The 24,231-nt window shown below is 44.4% G+C and overlaps 1 protein-coding gene across 32 annotated transcripts in view; it reads left to right on the plus strand.

Annotated features, from left to right (window-relative positions):
- The window catches only part of MAGI1 (membrane associated guanylate kinase, WW and PDZ domain containing 1), a 465,951-nt gene that overhangs the window by 406,743 nt on the left and 34,977 nt on the right, over positions 1-24,231 (plus strand). For all 32 annotated transcript variants that reach the window (XM_060271317.2, XM_088663303.1, XM_060271314.2 and 29 more), the window contains 2 exons: positions 3,034-3,065; positions 16,795-17,011. In XM_060271317.2, the coding sequence (XP_060127300.2) occupies positions 3,034-3,065; positions 16,795-17,011 (249 nt within the window). The remainder of the gene's footprint in view (positions 1-3,033; positions 3,066-16,794; positions 17,012-24,231) is intronic.

Genomic DNA, 24,231 nt, shown 5'->3' on the forward strand with positions numbered 1-24,231 from the left:
GTGGGGTATAGGCTTGCCACCTAAGTAAGAAGTTGAAGCTTTGAAACTTTACATACACCAAATGATGGAAACTTGTTATGTAGGAAATGACCTGTTTGTCGGCATGATTAAGATCTACAATACACTCAGTACTGTTTTGTGGTATGCTTCTTTTTTTAAAAAAATGTTCACTTGTACCTTTTGTAACATAAGATAAATTTTGAGGTGCTTTTTTTGTCTAAAGCAAGCCAAGAGGCCTTCCTAGCTAAAACAATATATGATGCCCAAATCTATACTCCTTCCAGCTCATTTTTAGACCTATTGTTATTATAACAGATCCATGAAGTTAAATTTTCTGCCCTCCTCCTCAACAGGGCTCATGTGTAATTACATTTCATTTTAAAAGCAAAAAAACCTTGACTCTTTTTCTCAAACCAAAGGTTTTTTCGATCCTAGAATTTCTCTCTCAAAGTGGACTTGAAAATGTTGCAGGGACTGAGAACACCCTTGACTAGGAAATAATAATGAGGGAGGCCCTGACTGGGACTGTGAGGTATAAGGTGAAGTGTGTGTGTGTGTGTGTGTGTGTGTGTTGAAGGGGTGTGTGTGTTATGTGCACCTGTTGGAGTGGAGTGGCTAAGGGTATGACACAGGACTTCTATGTATTTGGTTCAGATTTTACCTCCAGCCTCAAACTTTCCCAGGTGGACTTAGGCAACCCATTCTGTATGAGCCCCAGTCATTTCATCTGCAGTATGGGTAACAGCCCATTTTAAGGATGCTGTCATTAAAAGACAGTGAATGCTCACTATTCTTAGCATTGTCATCTGCAGCTTTGATCAACTGAAGCTGTTGTGTGTAGACTGTCCATCACTAGTGACTTGTCAGCAGAATTGAACCTCTCAGTGTGTATATTTAAACTCTTTGCCTGTGTTTTTGGATTGCTCCTTTTTGTGGGCTACCACCTTTGCTTTCCTTCTAGCTGCCTACTTTGTGGAAAGGGCCCTTGACAGGTTTTCTAAGTAAAACATGGCTCCAACAAACAGATTCATCTGTTGCATGTGCACTCCAGTAAAAATAAAATAAAACAAATGAACATGTGAGCTGGAGGAGGGTGGTGCAAAAGGAAGCCCTTATTGGGTGATGTTTGCTTGAAGGTGTACCAATTTTGTTTGCTTGAAGGTGTACCAATTTTGTCAGGGGGGCACTTGTATTTAAGGAAGACCATGTATAGATAAATATCTCAGTTACTGGCTAATACCAGACATGGAACATTTGCAATGTAATACAATGCTTTTAGTAGAACTGCATCAGCGTATAAAGGGCCATTCTAGTTCAGCATTTCTCAAGTTTGGTTCCTATATAGTAAGTATTTGGGCTAGCTTTGTGCTCCTGTATATCAGTGATTTCTCAGGTTTTAGAAATCACTGATATACAGGAGCACAAGCTGACTACTTCAAATTGATCCTAAAGATCCATTATATACCATTAAGTCAATATGAATTTATTGTGGACATCTGACATCATGTTGCACATCATCAGAAGCCATTCTTCACACACACACACACACACACACACACACACACACACACACACACACACACACACGTTGTTGTTGTTTCTCATTCACACAACATGCTTCATTCTCTGCGTAGCATTGGATAGTGAAGCTATTTATCACATCAATGCATTAAAGGAGCAATAGAAAGAAAAGAGAGCATAATGTTATGTGAGTGTTTTTTTAAAAAAAAAATGGGAGCAGATTTCACACTGTTGAGTTGCTTTGCAGTTTTTAACATATAGTTGAAACAGCACTTCTAGCTATTTGCTCCACAGTTCCCGTTTCTCTGATTTCTAAAGTAATTTGTTTCTTACCTTCTCACATCTGCTTAGGGACATTGTCTTCCTTTATTAAGACTCATTTCCCTTAAGCATGAACTCCATTTCCAATGGGACATTGTGCTACCAAAGGGAGAGAAAGAAAATGCCAGTGGCAGGGACTGGGAGAATCCTTTTATCCAGTTTCCCCACTGTCAGAGAAACAATGATATGCGGCAGTGTTCCGGGTCTGTCTCCAAAATGTAAAATCTCCTCTAGGCTTTCCCTCTCAGCATTAAATGCTTTCTCATTTGCATTTTCATCACCATTAATGCCCAGGAGAATGAAAGAAAGAAAAAAAATCTCTCCCTGCCTCTGCTCCCTGGCCATCCATTCACCTCTCCCTATCCAAAAATAACATTGCATTCATTGTGAATCTGCTGCACTCTAACTAGTTGATGGTGATCGCTGCCTATAATCATGCAGACTGGACTTGGAAGCAAACTTAAAGGGTTTGCCAGGAGCATCTGTATTTATAACTGACCCTTCTTAGAGATAAACCTTACCCTTCTTTGTTCTCTTGTTTCTGCTTTGCTTTCCTAAGCTTGTGGTGGGAAAAGTATCCCCCCCACCCCAAAAAAAGCTTGCATTATTTTATTTTTAAGTAGGAGCAGATCATCTATCTTATCTGCCTGTCTATCTTGTGTTTCTGCATTACCGTTCCAATTGGTCTGATAAATTTGACACGCCGGCCGTGTCAAAAGGTAATATCCTTGGCTTAATTGTGAGCTAAGTCCCTCTTAATCCAGGGGAGCGTTTGAGATTCTGTCCAAGTGTTCAATTTCCCATGCCGCTGAGGTCTGTGAATTTCTTTCTCCAGCCTCCAGGCTGCTGCAGCACAAGTCAGCATAGCTAATGCAGATAGATCTCCTCCCTTCTCCAAGCGCTCTCTCTCTCTCTCTCCTCTCTCTCTCTCTCTCTCTCTCTTTCCCCTCCCCTCTCCGACTCCCCCCCCCCCAAAAAAAATCCTCCAACGCTGTGCTTTGATTCGATATGAACAGACTGGCAACTCTGATGCTAGAGCAAAATCTGACATAACTCTGCAGATGGCTACGTTCGGATGATACACCTAGGGATTTCTCCCCCCACCCCACCCCTAAGGAAGGTAAAGATTTATATGCTGCTAATGGTTTGTTGTTTTTTTCCTCCCCCCTCCTTGTTGCCATTTTTCCCCAGGACTGCCAGCCCCTAAGAAGAGCCCAAAGTCGGTAAGCACTTTTTACAGAGCTACTATACCTGTTTGATTATTTTCGTCGGAGGCATGGGTGGGCGTTTCTGGAAATGTGAAATAAAAAAATACTGTGTGGGTCCACAGGGCTCCCCTCTTTTCCCCTTTCCCCTCCAACCCCACCCCGGTGGTTGTCATTCTGTTTGAAAGTTGCGGTTCTGTCGCTGCACTTGATCGCTTTTGCATGGCTTGTGCTGAGCAGGGGTTAGCCGGAGAAGAATGCGGTGCAGCAGAGGATTTGGCGAGCAAGCTGGAGGGGATGGGCAGACAGAGGGGTGTGTGGGCTTGGACGGAATTCAGTCCGGTGCTGCCTTGCACAGTCTTACTTCTGATGGACTGATCTTCGCAGGCATTTAACTTGCCCGTGAAAATGCCATTGTTTCCTTCTTGGCACAATTGCGCGTGGAGACTCCACCTCCCTTTCAGATGGCATTCGCTAGCAGCAGGGTGCACTCGTTTTGAGCCTTATAATGCACTATATGGTGGATAATTGGGGGACAGGGAATTCCTGAAGCTTGTTTCCTAACAGCAGCAAGGGGCGGGGGCGGGGCGGGGAGAGAACCCTTTTTGTAATGCTAAGGGTATCGTCCTAGTTCCCCGTGGCTACATTAAGCTGCCTGAGCATTTCACATGTCCGAGGGTCTCTTCTGCTCCCTGTAGGGCATCCTTTGTTGTTTGTTGGCTTTGCTTGGGTTTAGCAGCATTATGCTGCAGGTGTAGGTCCCCCCCCTCACCCTCCCCGCATCCCATTGCCTTTTTAGAGGAAAGATGGAGGGCGGTGGGAGTGGGGGTGGGGAGGGGAGAGAATCAATATTTCCCCGTCCGTGCTGATCTTGTTTCTCTGTGGAACGGTTACCTGGTTGACATGCCAGCTAATAGCTTGCAGGCTGTTGTCCGAAAAGTACAATTAAAAACAGAGGACTCTGCCACTCCAAGGAGTGACACAGATCACGAAGCATTATAGGGAGTTAGCTGGCTGCAGAGTGAAAGTTTCTCCATTTGTTTGAAGAGTGTGCATGCAGTGGTGGGGGAGAAGCAGAAAAGGCGCCGGGGGGGGGGGGGAGAGAGAGAAGAGCTGTAACCAACCAGTTTTCCGAAGATGGAGAGAGTGTTGCGGTAATGCAAGATGCCGTAAAACTTCCCTGGCGGCCGGCTCTGGGGCTCTTCCTGCACCTTTTACGATGCCCCACCTTTTTCTGAGAAGCGACCCAAAGAGGAAGGCTGAGCAATGCCTCCTCCTCTTGATATACAAGTTTTACCCCACCCCCTCTGCCCATGGAAAAGAAAGCCCCGAAATAATTAATGTGGTTCTGCTGGCTTAGGGCCGCGCTGATTAAAGTCACATGACCCCGGGCCTCTACTATTGTCAGTTTGCATTAACGTTGGCAAGGGAGGAGAACGCCGTTCGCGCTCAGCCTCAAATCCCACAAATGTCAAACCGTATGGGGTTTACTTCTGTGTCACAGTCAGGGATGAATTTAGCCTTTGGTTAAAATAGAAGCCAGTGTGTAAAACATGTAGAAGGCGTATCAGATTTATTTGGGAAGATGAGAGATAGCTGTTAGCTTTCAAGCAAAACAAACAAACAAAAAACATTGGGGGAAGGGATCGGTTCCCCATCTTCTTCCCGTCCTCCTTGTCTCACTGTCCCTGTTAATTAAGCCGCATCCAATGAATGGATTAACAAGGTTGATTGGGAGAAAGAAAAGAGGGAGAGGGGGGGAAAAGCAGTCAACTGCAATCAACTTATAGAAAATCTCCTCCAGTCATTTGGAGTTGCCATGAACCGGCCTCTCCAGTGAATGGCGATAACACTAGAAGCTTTGAAATCCTGTGTGTGGATCCTAAATCCGTTTAGAGATAATCCTTCCCTAGTGAACAAAGAGGCTGTTTACAAACAGGTGTAGTTCTTTAGCCCTTTCTCTCTCTCCCCATTCCTCCAACACTCTTCTCTCTCTCACGCACACCCTCAAACAGAATTCAGTTTACCTCAGGAGATTGTATAGGATTTTTTTTCCCCGTCAGTAAAGGAAAATGGAATCCTTGGATGACACATTGCTTCCCTCCTCCTCTTCTTCATTTCCTTCAGAATATTTTGAAACCCCAGTCAGTGCCCATCCTCTTCTAGGAGGAACATCTCCCCCCCCCCCAACATAGTTTTTCCTTGTTTAAAAAAGAGATTTCTAAAGGGGCCGTTGTTCAGCTAATGTTATAATGCAATTGTGTTGAGGGTGTTGCTGCTTTCTTTTCTAAACAATACAGTCCTTAGAGACAGTGGTATCCTGCTGCAGAAAAATGAGCAGGACCGCACCAATCCAGGGCACTTATATCTTACTAAGATGAAATCGTTCACAGTATCATATTCAGCAATCCATTGTTTGTTTTTTAAGGGAGAGGTAAAAATAATGATGATGACGCTTCGGTGTTGCTGAACGCTGTGAGCAGCAAATTGGTTCAAGTTTTCTGTGGACATGTTGCGCCCAGCGCCAATCCATGTGGGAGTTCCCTGAATCCAATTCTTGAAAATGCCATGAAATATTTCCACTGGCTGTTGCTATTCAGAGAAGCCTGCATGTTGACAGCTTAGTGTGATGACGCAGGCCACGCAAATGCCAAGCGTCAGCCCTCGGAAGTCCCCCGAGGCTTCTTACGTGGTCTTGTGGTCGTGCTCCTTTTTGCCTTCCACCTTTCCGGTTTTTCCCCAGGAATCCCTTAAAACACTAATTATTTCTTGATCAATAATAGATGAGCTCCTTTGCTATGAGCAATGTGTAGACGCCCTTTGCGGCATTAAAAGGGGTGGGGGATCTTCCTCTTCTCTCCCCACCCCCACCTCTCCGTCCCTGCTCCTCTGAATTAAATTGAAATAAAGTTCAGCTTGACCCTTCCTTTGCTGCCCCTGCCACTGAGGTTCACACAACATCCTAAGACAAATCGTGACTTAGTGAGACGGCATGAACTTGCAGCCTCCCAGAGAAGATCCCGCTGCCACTTTGCCTCTCCCTGGTTCTTGTGGCTGCTGTGCTGTGCTAAGCCAAAGTTCGGTTTTGTGTGTTGTCCATGCGAGGACTTGTGATGAAGGACTCACTAGCCATGAGCTGGAGCCAAGAGTTGTTTATGGCCGCAGTTCACTGGTTAACCAAGAGTCCCAAGTTTTGAGGATGCACCAAGCCAAGCCTTGACTTAGCTCACCGCACTGTGGCAGGAAATGGACTAGGGAGGAGCAAAGGCGGCTGCAAACCCCCCTCCGGGAGCCTACATGTTCATGTGGCCTCACTACATCTGGGGCAGGAAACCTTTTTTCAGCCATTACCTTCTAGGTAACCTTCTGGGAGCTGCATACTAGTGTTGGGCGGGGCCAGAGGCAAAAGTGGGCGGAGCAATGAATGCAGGGGGGGTGGCCTTGGTGCAAAAGGCTAGATTCTGTACACACTTAAATACACTGCTATTTCCTTCATCCAGTCAAGCAGTAGCCATTATCTAAGTTCAAGGAACCAGGCAAAAACACTCAAGTACAGTGTGAAACAGGACCAGTGAGGGGTCTGGCTGCGGAGGGTCTGTGGCCTGGGGAGAGTCCCAAGGGCCAGAGAGAGAGGTTCGAAGGGCCGCTAAGCTAGGGATTCTCTTAGTACATCATGTACTAAGGGTCATATTTTGCAGGTAATGATTTTTTTCCAAATAATATTTATTCCTTTTATAAGAATAAAAAAGACAAAGATACACAAAAACACAAAATTACAGAATACAACAAAAAAGAGAAAAATAAAAAGTAAAAAAAATCATATTTATGATTCTTATATCCTAACATTAGTGACTTCCTCGTGTCCCCCCCTCACTGTGTTTCCTTGTAAATCATCTTTAGTAATTTATATATCATAATCCCAATCATCATCTTCTTAACATTCTTTACATTTCTTAATTTTTTGCAGGTAATGATTATCACTGGAAGACCAAATTCAGTGTTGTCAACTTTCCCCTTTTTTGCGGGAAATTCCCTTATTCAGCGCCCTTACTTTCATATCCAGGAGTTGACAGCCCCATAGGATTCCTTATCTTCAAATCCGGGGGTTGACAGCTATGGCCAAATTTGCATATAATTTATCGGTATGGTTGATGCCAGGACACAAACTATGTATGTACAGTGGTACCTCGGTTTACAAACACAATTGGTTCCGGAAGTCTGTACTTAACCTGAAGTGTACTTAACCTGAAGCAAACTTTCCCATTGAAAGTAATGGAAAGTGGATTAATCCGTTCCAGACGGTCTGTGGAGTACTTAAACTGAAGCATACTTAACCTGAAGCGAATTTTCCCATTGAAAGTAATGGAAAGTGGATTAATCTGTTCCAGACGGGTCCGCGGAGTACTCAACCTGAAGCGTACTTAACCCGAGGTAAGAGTGTAATTGGTTCCGGAAGTCCATACTTAACCTGAAGCGAACTTTCCCATTGAAAATAATGGAAAGTGGATTAATCCGTTCCAGACAGGTCCGCGGAGTACTTAAACTGAAAATACTCAAACCGAGGCATACTTAAACTGAAGTATGACTGTATTGTTGTTGGCATCCATCTTTCTCAAGGGTGGAGCATTAGCAGCACCAAAGTGACCTCCCCAGGGTGCAAGCCTGGGCAGTGTGGATGGAGGTCCTGGGCCGCCCAGGCGATGACCCTCCTCTTGGCCTTGCTGATGTGGTCCAAAGGAAAGCAGAGCTATATGTTTGGTTGCAGGAATTGCCGGAAGGCGCCATCCACCATTTTAGGGACTCCAGATTTGTGGGGGGTTTACTCCTTAGTCTTTTCTTCTCCTGAAGATACCCTGCAAGGCAGTGGAGGTTTAGGATCAGAGTTTTACTTCTCTTAGATGGGCTGCCTTCCCAGGTTGATGAGCCCCATCTGCCCCTCAGTTCCCTCTATGGCACATGCAGAAACTGCATTCTTGAGATCTTAAGAAGCAGGCTTACAGCCTTGCAAGTATAGCATTGCCAGGAAAATATGGTTCCAGTAAATCTCATAGAAGCACCTGCCTCCTAAGGCATCCTATCTACCCCTGCGCACCTGTGATTTCAAATTAAGCAGCAAGATTTTTTAAAGAAAATAAAAGATGCCTGTTGAGACATCAACATGTGGAAGGATCATTTCCCTTTATCAGGCATGTGCAGGCTGTCTCTTGCCAATCAGCACCTCTTTATCTCGCCCTCAGGATGCACCCTAGGCTGTGACCCTCTCTTGACTCCATTCCACTTGTTACGTGCCCTCCTTGAGTCTTTTGTCTAGCCAGAATGGCCCCTGGAAGATTACCCACAAGGGAATGTGGCCCTCAAAAAAGTGAACCAGAAGTACAATATTGAATCTTCCTCATCTCCAGGAAGGTCCGTGAGCCTGTATTAAGACTGGCAAGCTGTTGTGGAATACCCGCCCGTGCCAATAGTTAAATTCCCAGCTGCCACGATCCAAAATATTGGTGTCAGCCCATTCCACAAAGACCCAACTGTCTTTTGCCTCCTATGAATGAATGGAAGTGTGAATGGAAGAAGAAATATCATGGCTGCCAGTCTGAGACCCCAGCAGCTCGGAATCTCAGTGCTCATAGTTCTTTACAGGAAGAAAGGAGGGTCCGTAAGCTAATGAAAAACAACGAAGAGTAGCCCACCAGGAACTATATACCCGAAACAGCTGACGATCTGGGGAAGGAGAGCTGTTGAAAGAGGGCTGCTGCATTATCAGTTTGCAACCCAGATTCTAGTAAAGGAGGCAATGAGTGGCGAACGTAGCTTTCCTTTAAGAAAATATGCTGCACCCCTTCTCCTCTCTCACAATGTTTATCATGCTGAAAGTGGCCTTCATTTGAATCTCGGTGTAGTCACTTGCTAATTTGTCTACTGAGTGCTCACCCATTCTCCTATAGATGCTCAGCTCTGCTACACTTTTCTAGGTAGCAGCATGTTCTGAATCTATCACAACATCAGGCAAAAACTTCTTTAGCCCAATAATTTGTTGCAGACCTCTGGTGCATGGTTTCAGCTTACAGAAAGGAGAAGCATTAGAGATTTGGCTGCAGTGTATCTTGATTCCATTCACACACACCCCCAATCCCAGTCAAACTCTCTGGTGACACTAAAGTACAGTACACAGAATGTTACCAACATGAAGAAGCATAAGAGTTGAAAGGGACCTCAGTGGTCATCTAATTCTTCTTACTACCAATGCAGTGGTTGTAGCCAATGTTCAGCCTACTCAGGATAGACCCACTGAAATCAACGAGCATGATCAACTGGCATCTATTACATTCATTGGGTCTACTCTCAGTAAAGTTAGTTGCTTGCAATCCTCAGTATTTGTCTATAGCTTTTGCATATCAACAAATATGTTTAGTGTGTGTGTGTATATACATACATACATACATACATACATACATACATACATACATACCACACTCCCCTGACTCCCATAGCATGGTCACCTCACAACAGGACTAGAGCTTCCATTGCACCCTACCATGCTTGGATGATGAATGCTGCTCCGATGTTGGCCCACCACAGCATTGAGTGTTTGCCAATGGGCAGCACCCTTAGGAAGTTCCGCTGCCAAACCAACCAGGCCTTTCAGCACTTGGCAAAGGAAAGGTTTGCACTTGCCACTTTTTAATTCCCTGACACCCCCTCCTCCAGAGCTCATGACATAGTGTTGCTCTAGACGTATATAGGGGAACTGAAACGGCCAGAGTCGGCTGCAGTACTTACTAATATGACACGCGTTTTTGCTGCTGCTATGCCCACCTGAGACTGTTAAAGGAGGGTCCTGCTTCAGGACACCTAGGGTCCTCTAATGAGTGCATGCTAACCGCTGCTCACTTTTCTCCATAGACATGAATGGATACCACTCACTTACAAAGCAGAAAGTGAAGTGATGTTCTTAGGGATCTTGCTGAGTTTAGGGAACAAATCCCTCTCCCATCTCTGATACCGGGCAGTCCATCCTTTGCTGACAAAGCCCTCTTGGGGCACCCACAATTCCCTTCTGTGCATCTCCCATGGATTCCTACAACTATGGGCTCTCTTCCACTCCTCAACCATGGTGGGTGTGTCATTTTTGTGTGTGTACAGTATATATACGGTCAATAAATATACGAAATGAAAGAAACGGGATCTTGGATGAAGTGAGACGACTAGGCATGACAGTAGATTAGCAACCTTGGAGACAGACAACTTATCATTTTTATCTGCAGACCGCACTTGATTATGTGCTTTGTGACAGAAGTGAACTTCCTTAGATCAGGGTTTGAAATAAGAGTCCACAGATCACAACTGGATGTCTGGGACATCTGAAAGGATATCCCAGTGTGGGCATGAGGTGGCATTCTCTCCTAGCCAAGTATAAAAATAAAACGACCCTTTGCACTCTTCCTTACATCAGTAACAGTAAGACAGACTAGTAGCATCTTCTTTAAATACTCCTGTATTCCTTAGGTGTTTCCTGTGCCACCCTTTACAATAGTGACCCCTTCCTGTCCATATGATGCATCTTGTGAGGTGGGATAAGCCACTGTGGCAGTTTAGGGGAGCATCTGCTTTGCATGCAGAAGGTCCCTGGTTCAATCCCCAGCAATCCCCGGTTGGGCCTGCCCATGGCCCCTGCTTGAAACCCTGGATAGCCACTTGCAGTGTGAATAAGACTGATATAGATGTACCAGTAGTCTGAGTTAATATAACACAGCTACCCATGTTCCTGTGAATATTTATATGTGAAAATTCAGTGAATTGTTCGGCATTTCCACATTATCTTAATTTTTAATTTCTCTTAAGTATGGTTTCTGTTGCTTAGTCTTATGACACAAAATCTAGATTTGCAGATTTCAAAGGAATGATCTTTTGTGAGAGGAAAAACACATTTCATGGGTTTATTTATGCAGCTGGTGTTTCTGTATCTCCCCATTTCCAATTTAATGAAGTTTCTGCCATGACTGTATAAACCGGCTGCTGCACACACAAAAAAAATTGATCTCCAGCCTTTAAAAGCAGCTTCTCTTTTCTCTGTACGTCCAGTGTGGGTGCCTAACATCTAATATGGCTGAGTTAAAAAGGGACAGTATCTAACAGAAGAAATGCTTCTAGCCCTCCGGAGTGCGCACATGTCCCACTTTGAATGCATGCTACAATCATTCTAAAATAAAAACTTGCTACCACGTGGGCAGAGTAAACTGTGTCCCCCTTCACCATTTCTGATGCCAGATTCTGCTGTGTGCTAAGGACCCATGAAATGTTCCCCACCCATAGAGGCAGACCTTTCAGTGTTAAGTAGCGACATGAAATAAACCCATGGGGAAGTGGCTGCCATACCACTGCAGCAGCATCTCAAAGGAGAAAAGCCTCATAGGGTGTGTTACAATGTAAGCCCCCAGTTCATGCTGCCTAAAAAAATATGTTATTTTTTATTTATTTGATCAAAACCATCTCATTTAGTACACCCTTGAGTTGCTCAGAGGCTTGATGTGGTGCAGGTACCCCTTCCTACCCCAAAGATAAAGCGATGTGTAAGCTGAATGCTCCAGGAAATGTATGAGCTCATGGTAGCTCTGCTGATGCAGCAGAGGGGGAGGAATGATGCAAAGGGTGCCTTAGTGTGATGGGCCCTTCTGTGAAAAAACCAACTCACAAGTCATCTTAACGACCATGTACTCTGGCCTAAGTTGTCTGGAGCAGTGGTGGCCAAACTTGGCCCTCCAGCTGGTTTTGGACTACAACTCCCATCATCCCTAGCTAACAGGACCAGTGGTCAGGGATGATGGGAATTGTAGTCCCAAAAACAACTGGAGGGCCAAGTTTGGCCATCACTGGTCTAGAGCAGGCACCCCCAAACTGCGGCCCTCCTGATGTTTTGGCCTACAACTCCCATGATCCCTAGCTAACAGGACCAGTGGTTGGGGAAGATGGGAATTGTAGTCCAAAATATCTGGAGGGCCAAAGTTTGGGGGTGCCTGGTCTAGAGGAAAGGCAGGATAATAAAACGAGTTCATACAGGAGAGGAGGGAGAAGCGCCCGCAGCACTTCCCTACTTCATGGAGACTTTCACCAGCCCAGGTGTATAGTAAGTCAGATCTCAGGTAAGAGATTAGTTAAATGTACACAACAGTTCGTGTTTATGCAAACCCCAGAGTTTTTCTTTATTAGACGATAGCCAATACGTTAGAGTCATATCCAATGCGCTGCCCAACTTTGTCTCTGGCAACACCCGCCATTAGCATGCAGGACCACCACCCCACCAAGAACATAGCGCTTGGGCTGAAGAAAGCTTCCACACGTCTAATGTGGGTAATAGAGAAGGTGGACCTTTATACATCTAGGTAGGCGAAGATGCAAAGCATGACTCGAAAATTCATTCGGGTAGCGATTGGAATTACGCTAAGAACCTTTTAGCCAACCCTTTGACTGGACTTAACCGTCCAGGGGTCCTTTACCTTTACTATGGAGGAACATACAAGTTCGCAGTGTAACAGTAGTAATAAACTAGTGGTTTGTGATGCCCTTAGAAGGGAAAAGTTTTAAAACAGTTGCTTGGTTGCCAGAGGTACTCTAGGTCCCTGGAGTGACTCTTCCCCAGCAGTGGGTGGATACAGAAACTACCTCTGTTTTGTTTGACTGAAGGCCATAGCTGCCAAGTTATCCCTTATTTTAAGGGATTTTCCCTTATGCTGAATAGGCTTCCTCGCAAGAAAAGGGAAAACTTGGCAGCTATGCTGAAGGCAAGAAAGACTCTCTGAAAGGGAGAAGGACATGCACAGGGTCAGTCTGGCAGATTGATTGGTCTCTCTTTCCTTCTCTGCCTCCCTTTCCTTCAGTAAAGGGAAGCAAGAGGGAAAATGAACATCTACCTGTTCAGTCTCCATAGTGATGCTTCTACTGAGGGAGAGGGAGAGGCGGACTGAGGCTGTTTTGCCCGTTGGCTCTTGAGAAATTGTTGTTGTTGTTTAGTCGTTTAGTCATGTCCGACTCTTCGTGACCCCATGGACCATAGCACACCAGGCACTCCTGTCTTGCACTGCCTCCTGCAGTTTGGTCAAACTCTTGAGAAATAGTACAGTGCCAATGGCACCTCACCCTCCCATCTTTGCCCTGCCTCCTAAAAGTTGTCGTGTGTGTGTGTGAGAGAGAGAGAGTGGGAGAGAGAGAAAGAGTTCCTTCACAGTGTTTTGGAGGTGCAAAAGAGAGGGAGCAGGATGAGGGAGAAAGGCTCAGGTAACTGGATTGGTTGAACAACTACCTCCACGCCAATTTATTTGCAAGGCTGGGCTAATCTTTTACTTCCTATCTTGCTACCCAGCTTTCAAAATGGCTGGGAGCGTTTCAAACCATCTTTCTGATCCAGTCATCCTGAAATTTGGAGTATGCATTTATAGATGGGGGTTTGTTTCCATCTTTATTACTTCTGTGGCAAGAGAGTGGACACCCAAAAGAGCATCTGCAGTGTCTTATGCTAACGTACCTCGATGAAAGAACATTTGTCTATATCTGAAGGTGGTTTTCACAGTGTTTGTCCCAAACTTATTATTGTCCCAAACTTATTATTGTTCTTAGCCAAGTGGGAATTAGCCATGTTTGCTGGGGAAATAAAATTGTCGACAGCGTTAAAGCATCTGAAAAGCACAGGTTGAGAAATCAGAGATATCACACACGCTGCTCAAAATGTCATTTGAAGTCGAGAGTTAATTTCAAATTCAAGTCACTCGAGAGTATATCATTTTAAAGAAATGCCATTGGTGGGTCAAGAGCTTCAGCAGACATCAATAAAGCTCAATAAAGCGTTCCGAAGCAATTTCTGCTCTCGGGAGTTGCCACGCCCCTCCAACCAACAGCTATATTCAAAACTATTGTTAAATAGAACGCAGCGTTTTCGGTCACAAAGAGCTTCTAGTGAAGTGCAGTACTCAATGCTACTTTGCTTTCTCTGCCCAGCTCTGCTCCTGCTAGTATTTAGTATAGTTCACGTAGAGATGGTGGAGGAAGGGCCAAATTGCACGTTCCACTGACATGTGTAGCTATCTCTTCATTTTTCACCTTAATTACCCTGTTTCTCATATTTTAAGGCATCCCCATAAAATAAGCCATAGCAGGATTTTTAAGCATTCAAGGAATATAAGCCATACCCCGAAAATAAGACATAGTGATAGGAGCAGCAGCAATGCCGGCCGCGGCAGGAGGAGGAGGAAAAAAATAAGACATCCCTTGAAAATAAGCCATAGTGTGTTTTTTTGAGGAAAAAATAAATATAAGACGTGTCTTATAATATGAGAAACACGGTAGCTACCACTGCAGCAAGGTGATTCTTACTGAGACGGTAGCACCTAGAGAATGGAGGCTTATCTCTTCCTAGCTCCACTGAGATTGGAACGAATGTTGGGGAATGGCATGGAGGTTTATTACAAGCAGGGCCAGCCCACTCATGAGGCAAGGTGAGGTGACTGTCTCGGGCGGCAGGATTCATAGGGGCAGTTGCTAGTTTCCTCCCACCCCTAGGGAGGAAATGGCAGGGGATGCCCTCTGGAGTCTCCTAGGGTCTTCACCCTCCCAATATGATTCAAGAGAGCCTCTCCCCCTGCCCCTGTGATAGCTTTGATTCCCACTTCAACCGCCGGGTAAAGTTGATTTGTTCCCAGTGTAGATCTTTACTCACCCCTTCTTCCCTGGTGAGGAAAGGCACCATTTTGTGGTTCACCTCAGGTGCCAAAACGTATTGGACTGGCCCTGATTACATGTGCCAACATTGCCCAATGTCCTGCTGAGATGGGCTGGATGAATACTTTGCGCTATTTGCAGATCCTCCCCTAAAGAACAGCCAAAAAAAGGAGAGGAGACCTATTTTAGCCCACAAATAGGGCTGCAAAATTAGAGGCCTGTTTTAACTAAGCCCTGTTTTTTTTTAAAAAAAAAACTGTTGTAAAAGAGGTCTTGTTTCCAGCCTGCAGTCTTTGTAATTTACATGTGTTTTATCTGTTGGGTGCGAGTCCTCTTCTGTTAATACGAAAATATGTTTATGCTTTGAGGGGACGTGAAGAATATTTGAGCAGTCAGATGCTTAATTTAGTATTTTCAAGCTCTGTTGTTGGGAATTCTTTGGAGTTCTTTGGAAATCCTAGCTAAGTGTCCTCAAGAAGATTAGTGAAGGCAAGCAGGCTTCCCTGAATGACAATTTGTCTTTTATTACTGTTGTTCGCTTACAAGGAGTTGCTGCAGGAAAGGATTGGGAGTGTTGTTGAGCTCTGTTCCATTGGAAGATGATCATGTCCGAAAGGAGTGTTGAGCACTCCACATGAACTTGAGCATTAAGCATACCTCAGGAAAATGTTCTGGAATCCTCTGCAATGGTTTCCTGGCAGATAAATCAGTGATAGATGGAGATTTCACAAGTAAAGAGTTTGAAAACCACTGGGTTGGTTTTTGTTTTAAGGGAATTCTACTTACTATTTGTAATTTATGTGATACTTCTCAATACCTGCATGGGGCAAATGTTTCAATATGGGGACATAACATTGCTCCAGTACTGGCTTATTGTAAAGTCTTGTGACCTTAGAAAGGGCACAGGTCGACCACTTCTAACTTTAAAAAGAAGATAGACAATGCTACCGTATGTAAAATGTATTGTCCAAAAGATGCAGTTATCTAGAGTTGTCAAACATTATTCCCACAATGAAGTTTTTGTCTGATCCTTCGTGTTCTAATATAAATCGATGGAAGTGAAGGAAAATTTAAAGACATGGGAATTTAAATTTCCCGCTTGCCCATTTACTGGAACTTAGGTTGCAAGGAATTTTGGCATGTTCCAGTCTTGCAGCAGTTTTAAGTACAGTATTCAGCCCAATTTCTCCTAACTTCTTTACTCCCAAATTTTGGTTTTGAGTTATTTCATCTAATTGGGAATTTCATCTGGTGTGGCTCTTAGTCCATTTTGTTTCTTGCATCTCCATCACAGCTTGCGTGAATTTGGATCTGGCCGCAGGTCCATTAGTATGGGGCATGGGTTTCACATGAAGGGTGTTGTGGTGTGTGGTGTGGTGTGGTGTGGTGTGTGTGTGTGTGTCTAACAGAGTTTCTCTAGAGAAAGTTGAGTTCAGAACAGAAAACAGGGGGGCTGTATCTTTCAGATTAATTTCTAGTAATGGAGTTTTGTTTGTCTACTTCTTCAGGTTGAGCACAGGTCCTGGTCAACCTGGCTTTGGTGGCAGGCAAAAGGCTTGGCTGCATGCACGAGAAATCCTGAATGTGCATGAGCATGCATGCATGTCAAAGGAAGCATTTTTATTTATCTGGTATTGTCCAGTTCTGACTGATGCTCTGCACCGCTGCTAGATTTTAGATTGTGTTCTTAACAGGGGGCGAAAACATATGGAGATACTAATGCATAAGGAAACCTTGATTTGTGTTGTGTCGGCATATGAAAGCTTGCATGGTTTTTCCTCTCTCTGTGTGATGAATGGCTTTCCCTTTTGTGCATCCCCCTGTCACTCCATCTGCCTATCCTTGGGGAAATTCACCTGCACTCAGCACAAACTGGAAATGGTAGAAGCCAAAAGAGGGACTTTATGTATTTACGCAGGAGCACGCAGAAATGCTGAACGTAGAGGGCAAGCTGTGGGGGAATGGCTCAGTTGCAGGCCATTAACCTTCTTGGGATTCCCCCCTCCCCCTCCCCCTTCTTTTCTGGCTTCCTTCCTTACAGCAACCACTTGAAAGGAAAGACAGCCAAAACAGCTCTCAGCACAGCGTCTCCAGCCACCACAGCACCCACACCGCTTCACCTGTCCGCAGCACCCAGGTGCTTCCCGACTACCCTGCCACCGAAGCACCAGCTGCGGAGCAACCAGACAACGCTGGGCAGAAGAAGCCAGATCCTTTCAAAATCTGGGCCCAGTCCAGGAGCATGTATGAAAGCCGACGTGAGTATCAAAGGAGGCTTGGTTATTTTGGCAGATGCCCTAGATCATTGCATTCTGTAACTCTTGGTTTAAGGGGAGTCCTCACTCCCCACCCCTAGAATGAAAAAATAATAATAGATATCTTCTATTCATTTCTGGATAGGATGAAAGTGCGCAAAGTTGAGCATTGCTGGAGATGGGCATGGGGTGGGTGAATACAATGCCAAGGAGCCAGAGAGACCAGCAGTTGTACATGCGGTTGACATTAATCATTTTTTAATGGTGGTGAAGGAGCTTTGGCTCCTGTCAGCCTGGATGGCTCAGTTGGTTGGAGCATGGTGCTGATAACGCCAAGGTTGCAGGTTCGATCCCCATGTGGGACAGCTGCATATTCCTGCATGCAGGGGGTTGGACTAGATCAGGCATGTCAAACCTGGACTAGATGATTCTCCTTCTAACCCTGCAATCCTATGATTCTATGAACTTTGCGGCGCAATATGCAAGTATTGATATCTTCTTCAGCATTTACTTATTTAAAAGAAATCAATTTCTGAATGGAGAAATGTCAGGCAAGCATAATATAAGAGGTCGCACAAATTGCTTTCCAAGCTTTGTGCTGCAAACACTTGTGGACCCAATCCTTCTAAGCTCTTAATTCATGAAGTAGTCGAAATACAGCCTCACAGTATTGTAGTATGGCTTGCCAACTTGTCATGCCCTTTCAATGCCTATTCAGTTATTCCTTCATATATATAAAGAAAGAGAAAGTGCGTGTGTGTCAGTGCTTTTTTCTAAAAAAAAATTTAAGGGGTATTCTCATTTTCCTACTCATATTGAAATACTGCCCTTCAATGAGGCCAAAGTTAGATTCACAAAATGTTTAGGGGTATGTGTACCCCTGCGTACCACCACCACCCCCGAACAAACACTGTATTAAGTCCTTTAAAATGTTTTCAGTCTCACTGTTTGCAGGCATAAAGGTTAAGGCCAAAGGAATAGTTTTGCTAAATTAACGACAGCACTGCCTAGCTGACCCACATGCTGCCAAGCCATGCTCGCCTTTATCGTTATGCACTATTTCAACAATGCAGAGGTCGAATAGATACAGTAAACAACTTTTATTGTAGGTTATTAATAGATGCACCACACTAATAATTCAACAGGGTTTTGATTCGCTTCCGAGAATACAAAATGGGTCTCAATCAACCCCCTTTTCTTCAAAGAAAATCAACCTCCTTTTCCTCCTCAGTTGCAATCTGTAGAGCATTAGTTACACTTGTAGAGTTATGTGGTATCCCGTAGAGTGAAGCAGCTCTTAAGCAACCTCCCATCACAAAACACAGCTCACCTTGTAGACTTGGGATTTCTGCATAGTTTGAAGTCATCTGAATGGCTGAGCAGTTGAATCAGTTACATAAAATGTCATTTGAAAAATAAAAGGGAAGAACTTGGAAGCAGAGGCTTTGGGAAAATACTGGAAAATCTTGTGTTTCTTCTGTTTTCCTTCACAACATACTTTTCTTTTCTTTTCTTTTCTGGGCATGGCATGGATAACAACCCATCCTCACATGATCTTCTGCTCTCAAGGATTGCTTTCACAGAATCTTGTGCCCCTGTTTCGTTTGTGGGGCTATTTTTGATGTAGCAGAGGCATCTGCTAATGTAAGACAAGAGGTTCCCCCCCCCCCCAATTCGTCCTTCAGTCCTCCCTGCCGCCTTCCAGTCTATCAGCCCTCTGAAATGGATGTTCAGGTGGGTGGGCTGCAGGGAGCTGCATTAAAAGAGAGAGTTGCCCCCCCCCCAAAAAAAAATACATCTCCTCATGCATTAGTGGATGCCTCTGTTGCATCAGAAGCCATTCTGCAGAATGGCATCATTGGATTTCACCCCATGACTGTCCTCTGTGGCCCACAATAGCATTTTTAAATTCTTAGAAACAGGATGCTTGCTACTTTCTAATGCAGTAGAAGTCATTCCAAGGAAGGGAGCTCTAATGTTACTTTTGAACTTTGCTGATCAGCCACTAGGGATTCGCCTTGTCAAAGATGAGCATCCTTACCCAGGAGCAGGGTGGCAGCTGTTCTGTTTATTCACAAGTAGGCTATTGCTTCATCTTATCGGCCATGTCTTGAGTGACCTTCTCATGCTTTAATAGTGCAACACCTTTTTTGTACAGTGAGAAGGATTAGGACCAAAGCAAAGCTAATTCTTGGGCTCTATGAAAGGCAGAATTGAGTTGGGGTATGTGGAAGGGGTCTGGGCGAAGGGCTTCCTTATTTGCCTGAAGAAAACAGGTCTCCTAACACCACAGTGCCTCCAACTCAGCTACGCTCTGAGCTGATGTAATGGTCGCTAGAAATGCCACTTTGAAAGTTAGTCACGGGGCGATGGAGGCTAGCGGTCAAAGAGGCACTTTGGTCAGGGTGGTTAGTACCTTATGTAAGTTCCATGAGGGACATCTGTGTACAGTGGTACCTCGGGTTAAGAACTTAATTCATTCTGGAGGTCCGTTCTTAACCTGAAACTGTTCTTAATCTGAGACACCACTTTAGCTAATGGGGCCTCCCGCTGCTGCCACGCTGTTGTGGCACATTTTCTGTTCTCATCCTGAAACAAAGTTCTTAACCCGAGGTACTATTTCTGGGTTAGCAGAGTCTGTAACCTGAAGCGTCTGTAACCCAAGGTACCACAGTACTGGATAAGGCACCAGCAAGGATGCATCTCTCAAAAAAAAATGTGCTCTGTGCAGATGAGAGAGAAGCCTGGCCTAGTTTGTATAGCATAGAGCAGGCATCCCCAAACTGCGGCCCTCCAGATGTTTTGGCCTACAACTCCCATGATCCCTAGCTAACAGGACCAGTGGTCGGGGAAGATGGGAATTGTAGTCCAAAACATATGGAGGGCCGAAGTTTGGGGGTGCCTGGCATAGAGAAAAGGGCTGACACTTGGCATTTTAAGGTATTTGTCTTCAAGTCTTGTTCAGGTGATGTATTGGACTGTAGATAATGATTTCAGGATGCAAATTATGAAAATTGTGCATTGGCTGCCTACTGTTTAGCAGCAGGGAAATACAAAGCGGTGAGATAACTGGGCACATGCAAGCCCTACAAGATAACACAGGAGGGAATAAACTGCCCTTTTGCCATTTTTGGCAGCGACGTCACTTGTGAAGGTTTTTGTGCTCTTCTCCTGCTACTTCCACTGCTCTGGATTTCCCCCTTCCCCAGCTGGATGCTCACATTGTCATTGTCTGTGACCCCCTGCAGCTATTTAGTACCAACTAAACAGTTAATTAGAAATTATCTAATTAGTCATTAGGATTAGCTCAGCAGTATTAACTGCTGCCTGTTCTGCCTTTTTTAAAAAAAAATAACTGAGGAAGGTGCTGCAGGACACAGCTTCTTCCTTGCCTTTCAGTAGCACTCCAAGGGTTTGCTGCATGTGCAAATTATTTTATTTTATATGTGCAAATAGTTTGGAAGCTGGCCCTCTCTCTTTAAGTGACTACTTATTTCTGATGTTTTGCATGCATCCCGTACCCTATTTTTGTTGGCTTCTCACTGTACCACTTGACACCTTGCACTTCACTGTCCTTCGCTAGCTTACTGTGTTTGGTTGGGGACGAGCTCCTTTCTAGTCTACTGCAGTTGCAAACCACACAACTTCGTATCTTACAGATAATTTGCTTAGATATTGCGCGGTGGAGAGGTATGATTCTCACTGAAGGTGCAAGAAGCACCCAGGTTGAAATCCAAGATAGGAAACTGAATGCTGGATGTAGTAGGGCCCTTCTGAACAACCAGGCCATTCCATGGGTTTATGATTAACTTAAGAGGAGTACCTAAAATATGAAGAACCAGGGAAAGGTTATCATTCAGAAAATTGTCTTTGAACCTTCTGAATAGGCAGTAGATCATACACTCCCAGCTAGCCCACCAAAGCCTTAGGGCCTAGAGTTCCTGCTAAAATTTGGATTCAGCCCTTATTTCACCATTGTCTTAAAGAGCTTGATCCCAAACACAAAATTTCCTAAAAACGAGTTGATTAAACAAAAATCAACACCATGTACTATTAAATTACCAGTGTCATAGGTTAAATAAGTCAACACCAGTTAAGTAATTCCAAATTTTCAGGTGAATTTCAGAGGCTATGGTAACCTTGACATGCATGCTTTACTATTAATTCAAGGACTGTGTGTCTAAGATGATTTTCCCCAGTTGATAATTATTTGTTGGTGGTGATTAATTTTGATTTGGACAACAGTCCAGAAGGACACCAATTTGAATTTTGAGAGTTTTCCTGTTTCCATGGAGTCTCCCAACTATCAAACACTGTCGCATTTAAGAGACTGCAGACGTTCACTGAACTGCAAGGGTCATTTCTCTAGAGCTGAGCACAAATGGCCTATTGACATCAAGAGTGGCCATTTTACCAAATTTCTCAGTGGGGTAGAAATTCTCCAATAGTCATTTCGGCTGGGGCTCGCCATTAGACGTTGCAATAGCACAGCTTCCCTCTCTTTTGGTCTCTCCATCTCTTTCTTCTTCTTTCTTTGCTGCTGCATGTTGGACCATTTGGAACATCCTCCATGATACACCAGGTCTAATCTCATTCCAAGTTACTGTGTGTGTGTGTGGCAGGGAAGGGTTGTTAAATGCTGCCTGCCAGTGGAAAAAAAAATGCTGGAGAAAATTCTGCAAAGTGGCCTTCTTTTGCAAAGGGGGTGCTAAAAAGAAAAGCCTTGGCTCAGTGCTCATTTCACACCTGGCTTTCCTTTAAGCACTTCTCAGACTTTTGAGTTTTAAAAGGGGCATTCTGAGCACACCCTGACTTCAGCTAATGATAGGGAAATTCTTAACAAGCAGAAAATCATGTGTGGGTGGGTGTCCTGCTTCTCACCCACTGTTGCCTTGGTCATTAAGCCAGCATTCAGTTGAAGATGGGCTTATTGGTTGTAGCCTTTTTGTGAGTTACACCTGTCCATGCAGGAGATCTGCATTGGTATTTGATGTTTGAAATCTACCAAGGCATTGGGAGATAAATCATATTAAGGATGCTGTCTTCTCTGCAAAGGCAAATGAGCCTGTCCTCAAAGGGTGAAGAGCACTGTGCCTATGCCTCCATCCTGGCAGTCTTCCCAGAAGTGACTTTCACTCACAGTCCTTTCCTCATTTAAGATGGAGATACTGGCAATAACATAATCCTGCAGAATAAGAATAGTGGCTCCCTCTTTCTTAAAACACCAGGCAGGTTGCAGAAGTACTCCTCCGCAAGAACAAGCCAAGCTACTTCTGATGGACGTGAGTTACTCCCACAGAAGCAGCTGGCGGTGCAGGATTCAGCCCCAGGAGGCACTTGAGAGACCCTGTTTAACAGCACAGCTCTAAAGTGGGCTGAGTTGTTTGTTGTTTAAGGAGTTCGGATCGTGGTTTTCCACATCCACACTTTAGGTTCAACTGTCTTCTCGTCACCCGCCCTTCTCAAAAAAAACACCAAAAACTCTTAGTGCCATTACTGTCTTGCTGGTGTGAAATTGACAACCTGGGACATTATTCATGACCGCAGGGAATAAGATGCTACTTGATAGGAGGATAGATTCTAGGTGGGATCAACATACATCTGAGATTGGAAGCTGGCAGTTTTAGTGGATACATTCTAGTAAATATTTGCATCTAAACAAAGCCAGACACTGAGACCTAGGAGGGAATTAGGCATTGGTCCTTAGGATGCTCCTGTTTCTGATGTAGAATAACCCAAGGACAGCAGGAACACAATTTCCTCTATTTCCAATGTCCAGGCTGAGAGCACTGCTGCTTCTGCAGCCCACGTGGAACCAGGAACACTCAGGCTTTGGGGGGAACCCCTCCCCACTCTTCTCCACACACACACTCCATGCATCTCCCCCAAAGTCACTCGGGCAGAGTCAGGAGAAACCCCAGAACAGCTCAAGGGAGGCGAGGGGGAAAGATTGTGCCGACAGAATGATCAGAAGAGCGTCATGCTGAATTCCTCCCTAGTGGGGGAATCCTTTAATGGTGGAGACAGAAAGAACTACCTTGCTTTAGACTTGTCTCAGAGACCACTGTGATCTCTTAGTCTTGCAGTACCAAGATCTAAATCAGTTTAGTCACACAGTCCGTCATCTTCAGTCAGTCTCAATTTTCCCTCAGTGGAATGGGAAAAATTATTACTACTTAGTCTGGATGTGTGCCAATCCTATTGGAATGTTGTAAAACTATACTAAAGCCCCCCTCCCCCAAAAAGGCAAAACAAAGAACCTTTTTCTTCTGTGAACCTTGTCCACTAAGATGGCAGCTTCTAAGAAATGGTGGGCTTGTGATCATAAGCTGCTGTTTGCCTTCTTCCCCTTAAAGTTCATGCCACCTGGGGTTTTTTTTTTTGCATACCATTGTAGTGCTTTAAAAATGCTATTTCTGTAAGTGATAATGAGTGACATAATTCTTGGCTTGATCATTTCCAAGGAGCATCCTTTACCTATTCAGAGACTAAGAGATCTCAAGAGAGTAAGGCAAATTTAGGACCATGAATTTTAAAAGTGGACCTATTTCTGAAAGAAAGAAAAAACGAATATTCTCCTCTCTCATTTATTGTTTTAGTCTTAAACTTCCTTGAGGATTGCAACAATCTGTTGTTGTGCTGCCTGCATGCTTTGCAGAGCTGCTGTATCCTAGGCATGGCCATCTGTCAAAACAGCAGTGACAAAATGAATTAATCTGAATTGCAGATGTGTTAATGAGCCCCTTTGAAGGGCTTAAGCATGTTTTAATTAAAAGCAAAGCAGAACAGGGTCGAGGCTTTCTAAAGCTTTTAAAATATTGCACATCTTTTAAAAAAATATTTGGATTTTATTTTCAGTCACACAATAGACAAAAAGCAGCACGTGAAGCTATTCCTTCATCCACAATTAAATAGGCTTGGGGAAAATGTGAGCACCATGTAACTAAGGAAATTCTGATGAGGCGGCCTTTAAAAATGGAGTAATTGTGTAACAGGGGGGAGTGTTTATGGCTAGGAAACAAAGCACCTACATTTGAACACCCACAATCTTTGTTAGTTTTGGCCATCTTACCAAAAACAGGCCTCTGTTGATGACCAAGAGGCAGAGTTTGCTCATTTATTTTTTTACTAGTTCAGTTCTAAACTTTGGGTCATGGTTGTGTTGTCTAGAGGTCTTCGGGCCTTTTCTGTTCCTTATTTCTATATGATTCCCAGGCATAAGC

The sequence above is a fragment of the Zootoca vivipara genome, chromosome 2, assembly GCF_965207765.1.
Source record: "Zootoca vivipara chromosome 2, rZooViv2.hap1.1, whole genome shotgun sequence".
In the NCBI taxonomy this organism is placed as follows: domain Eukaryota; kingdom Metazoa; phylum Chordata; class Lepidosauria; order Squamata; family Lacertidae; genus Zootoca; species Zootoca vivipara.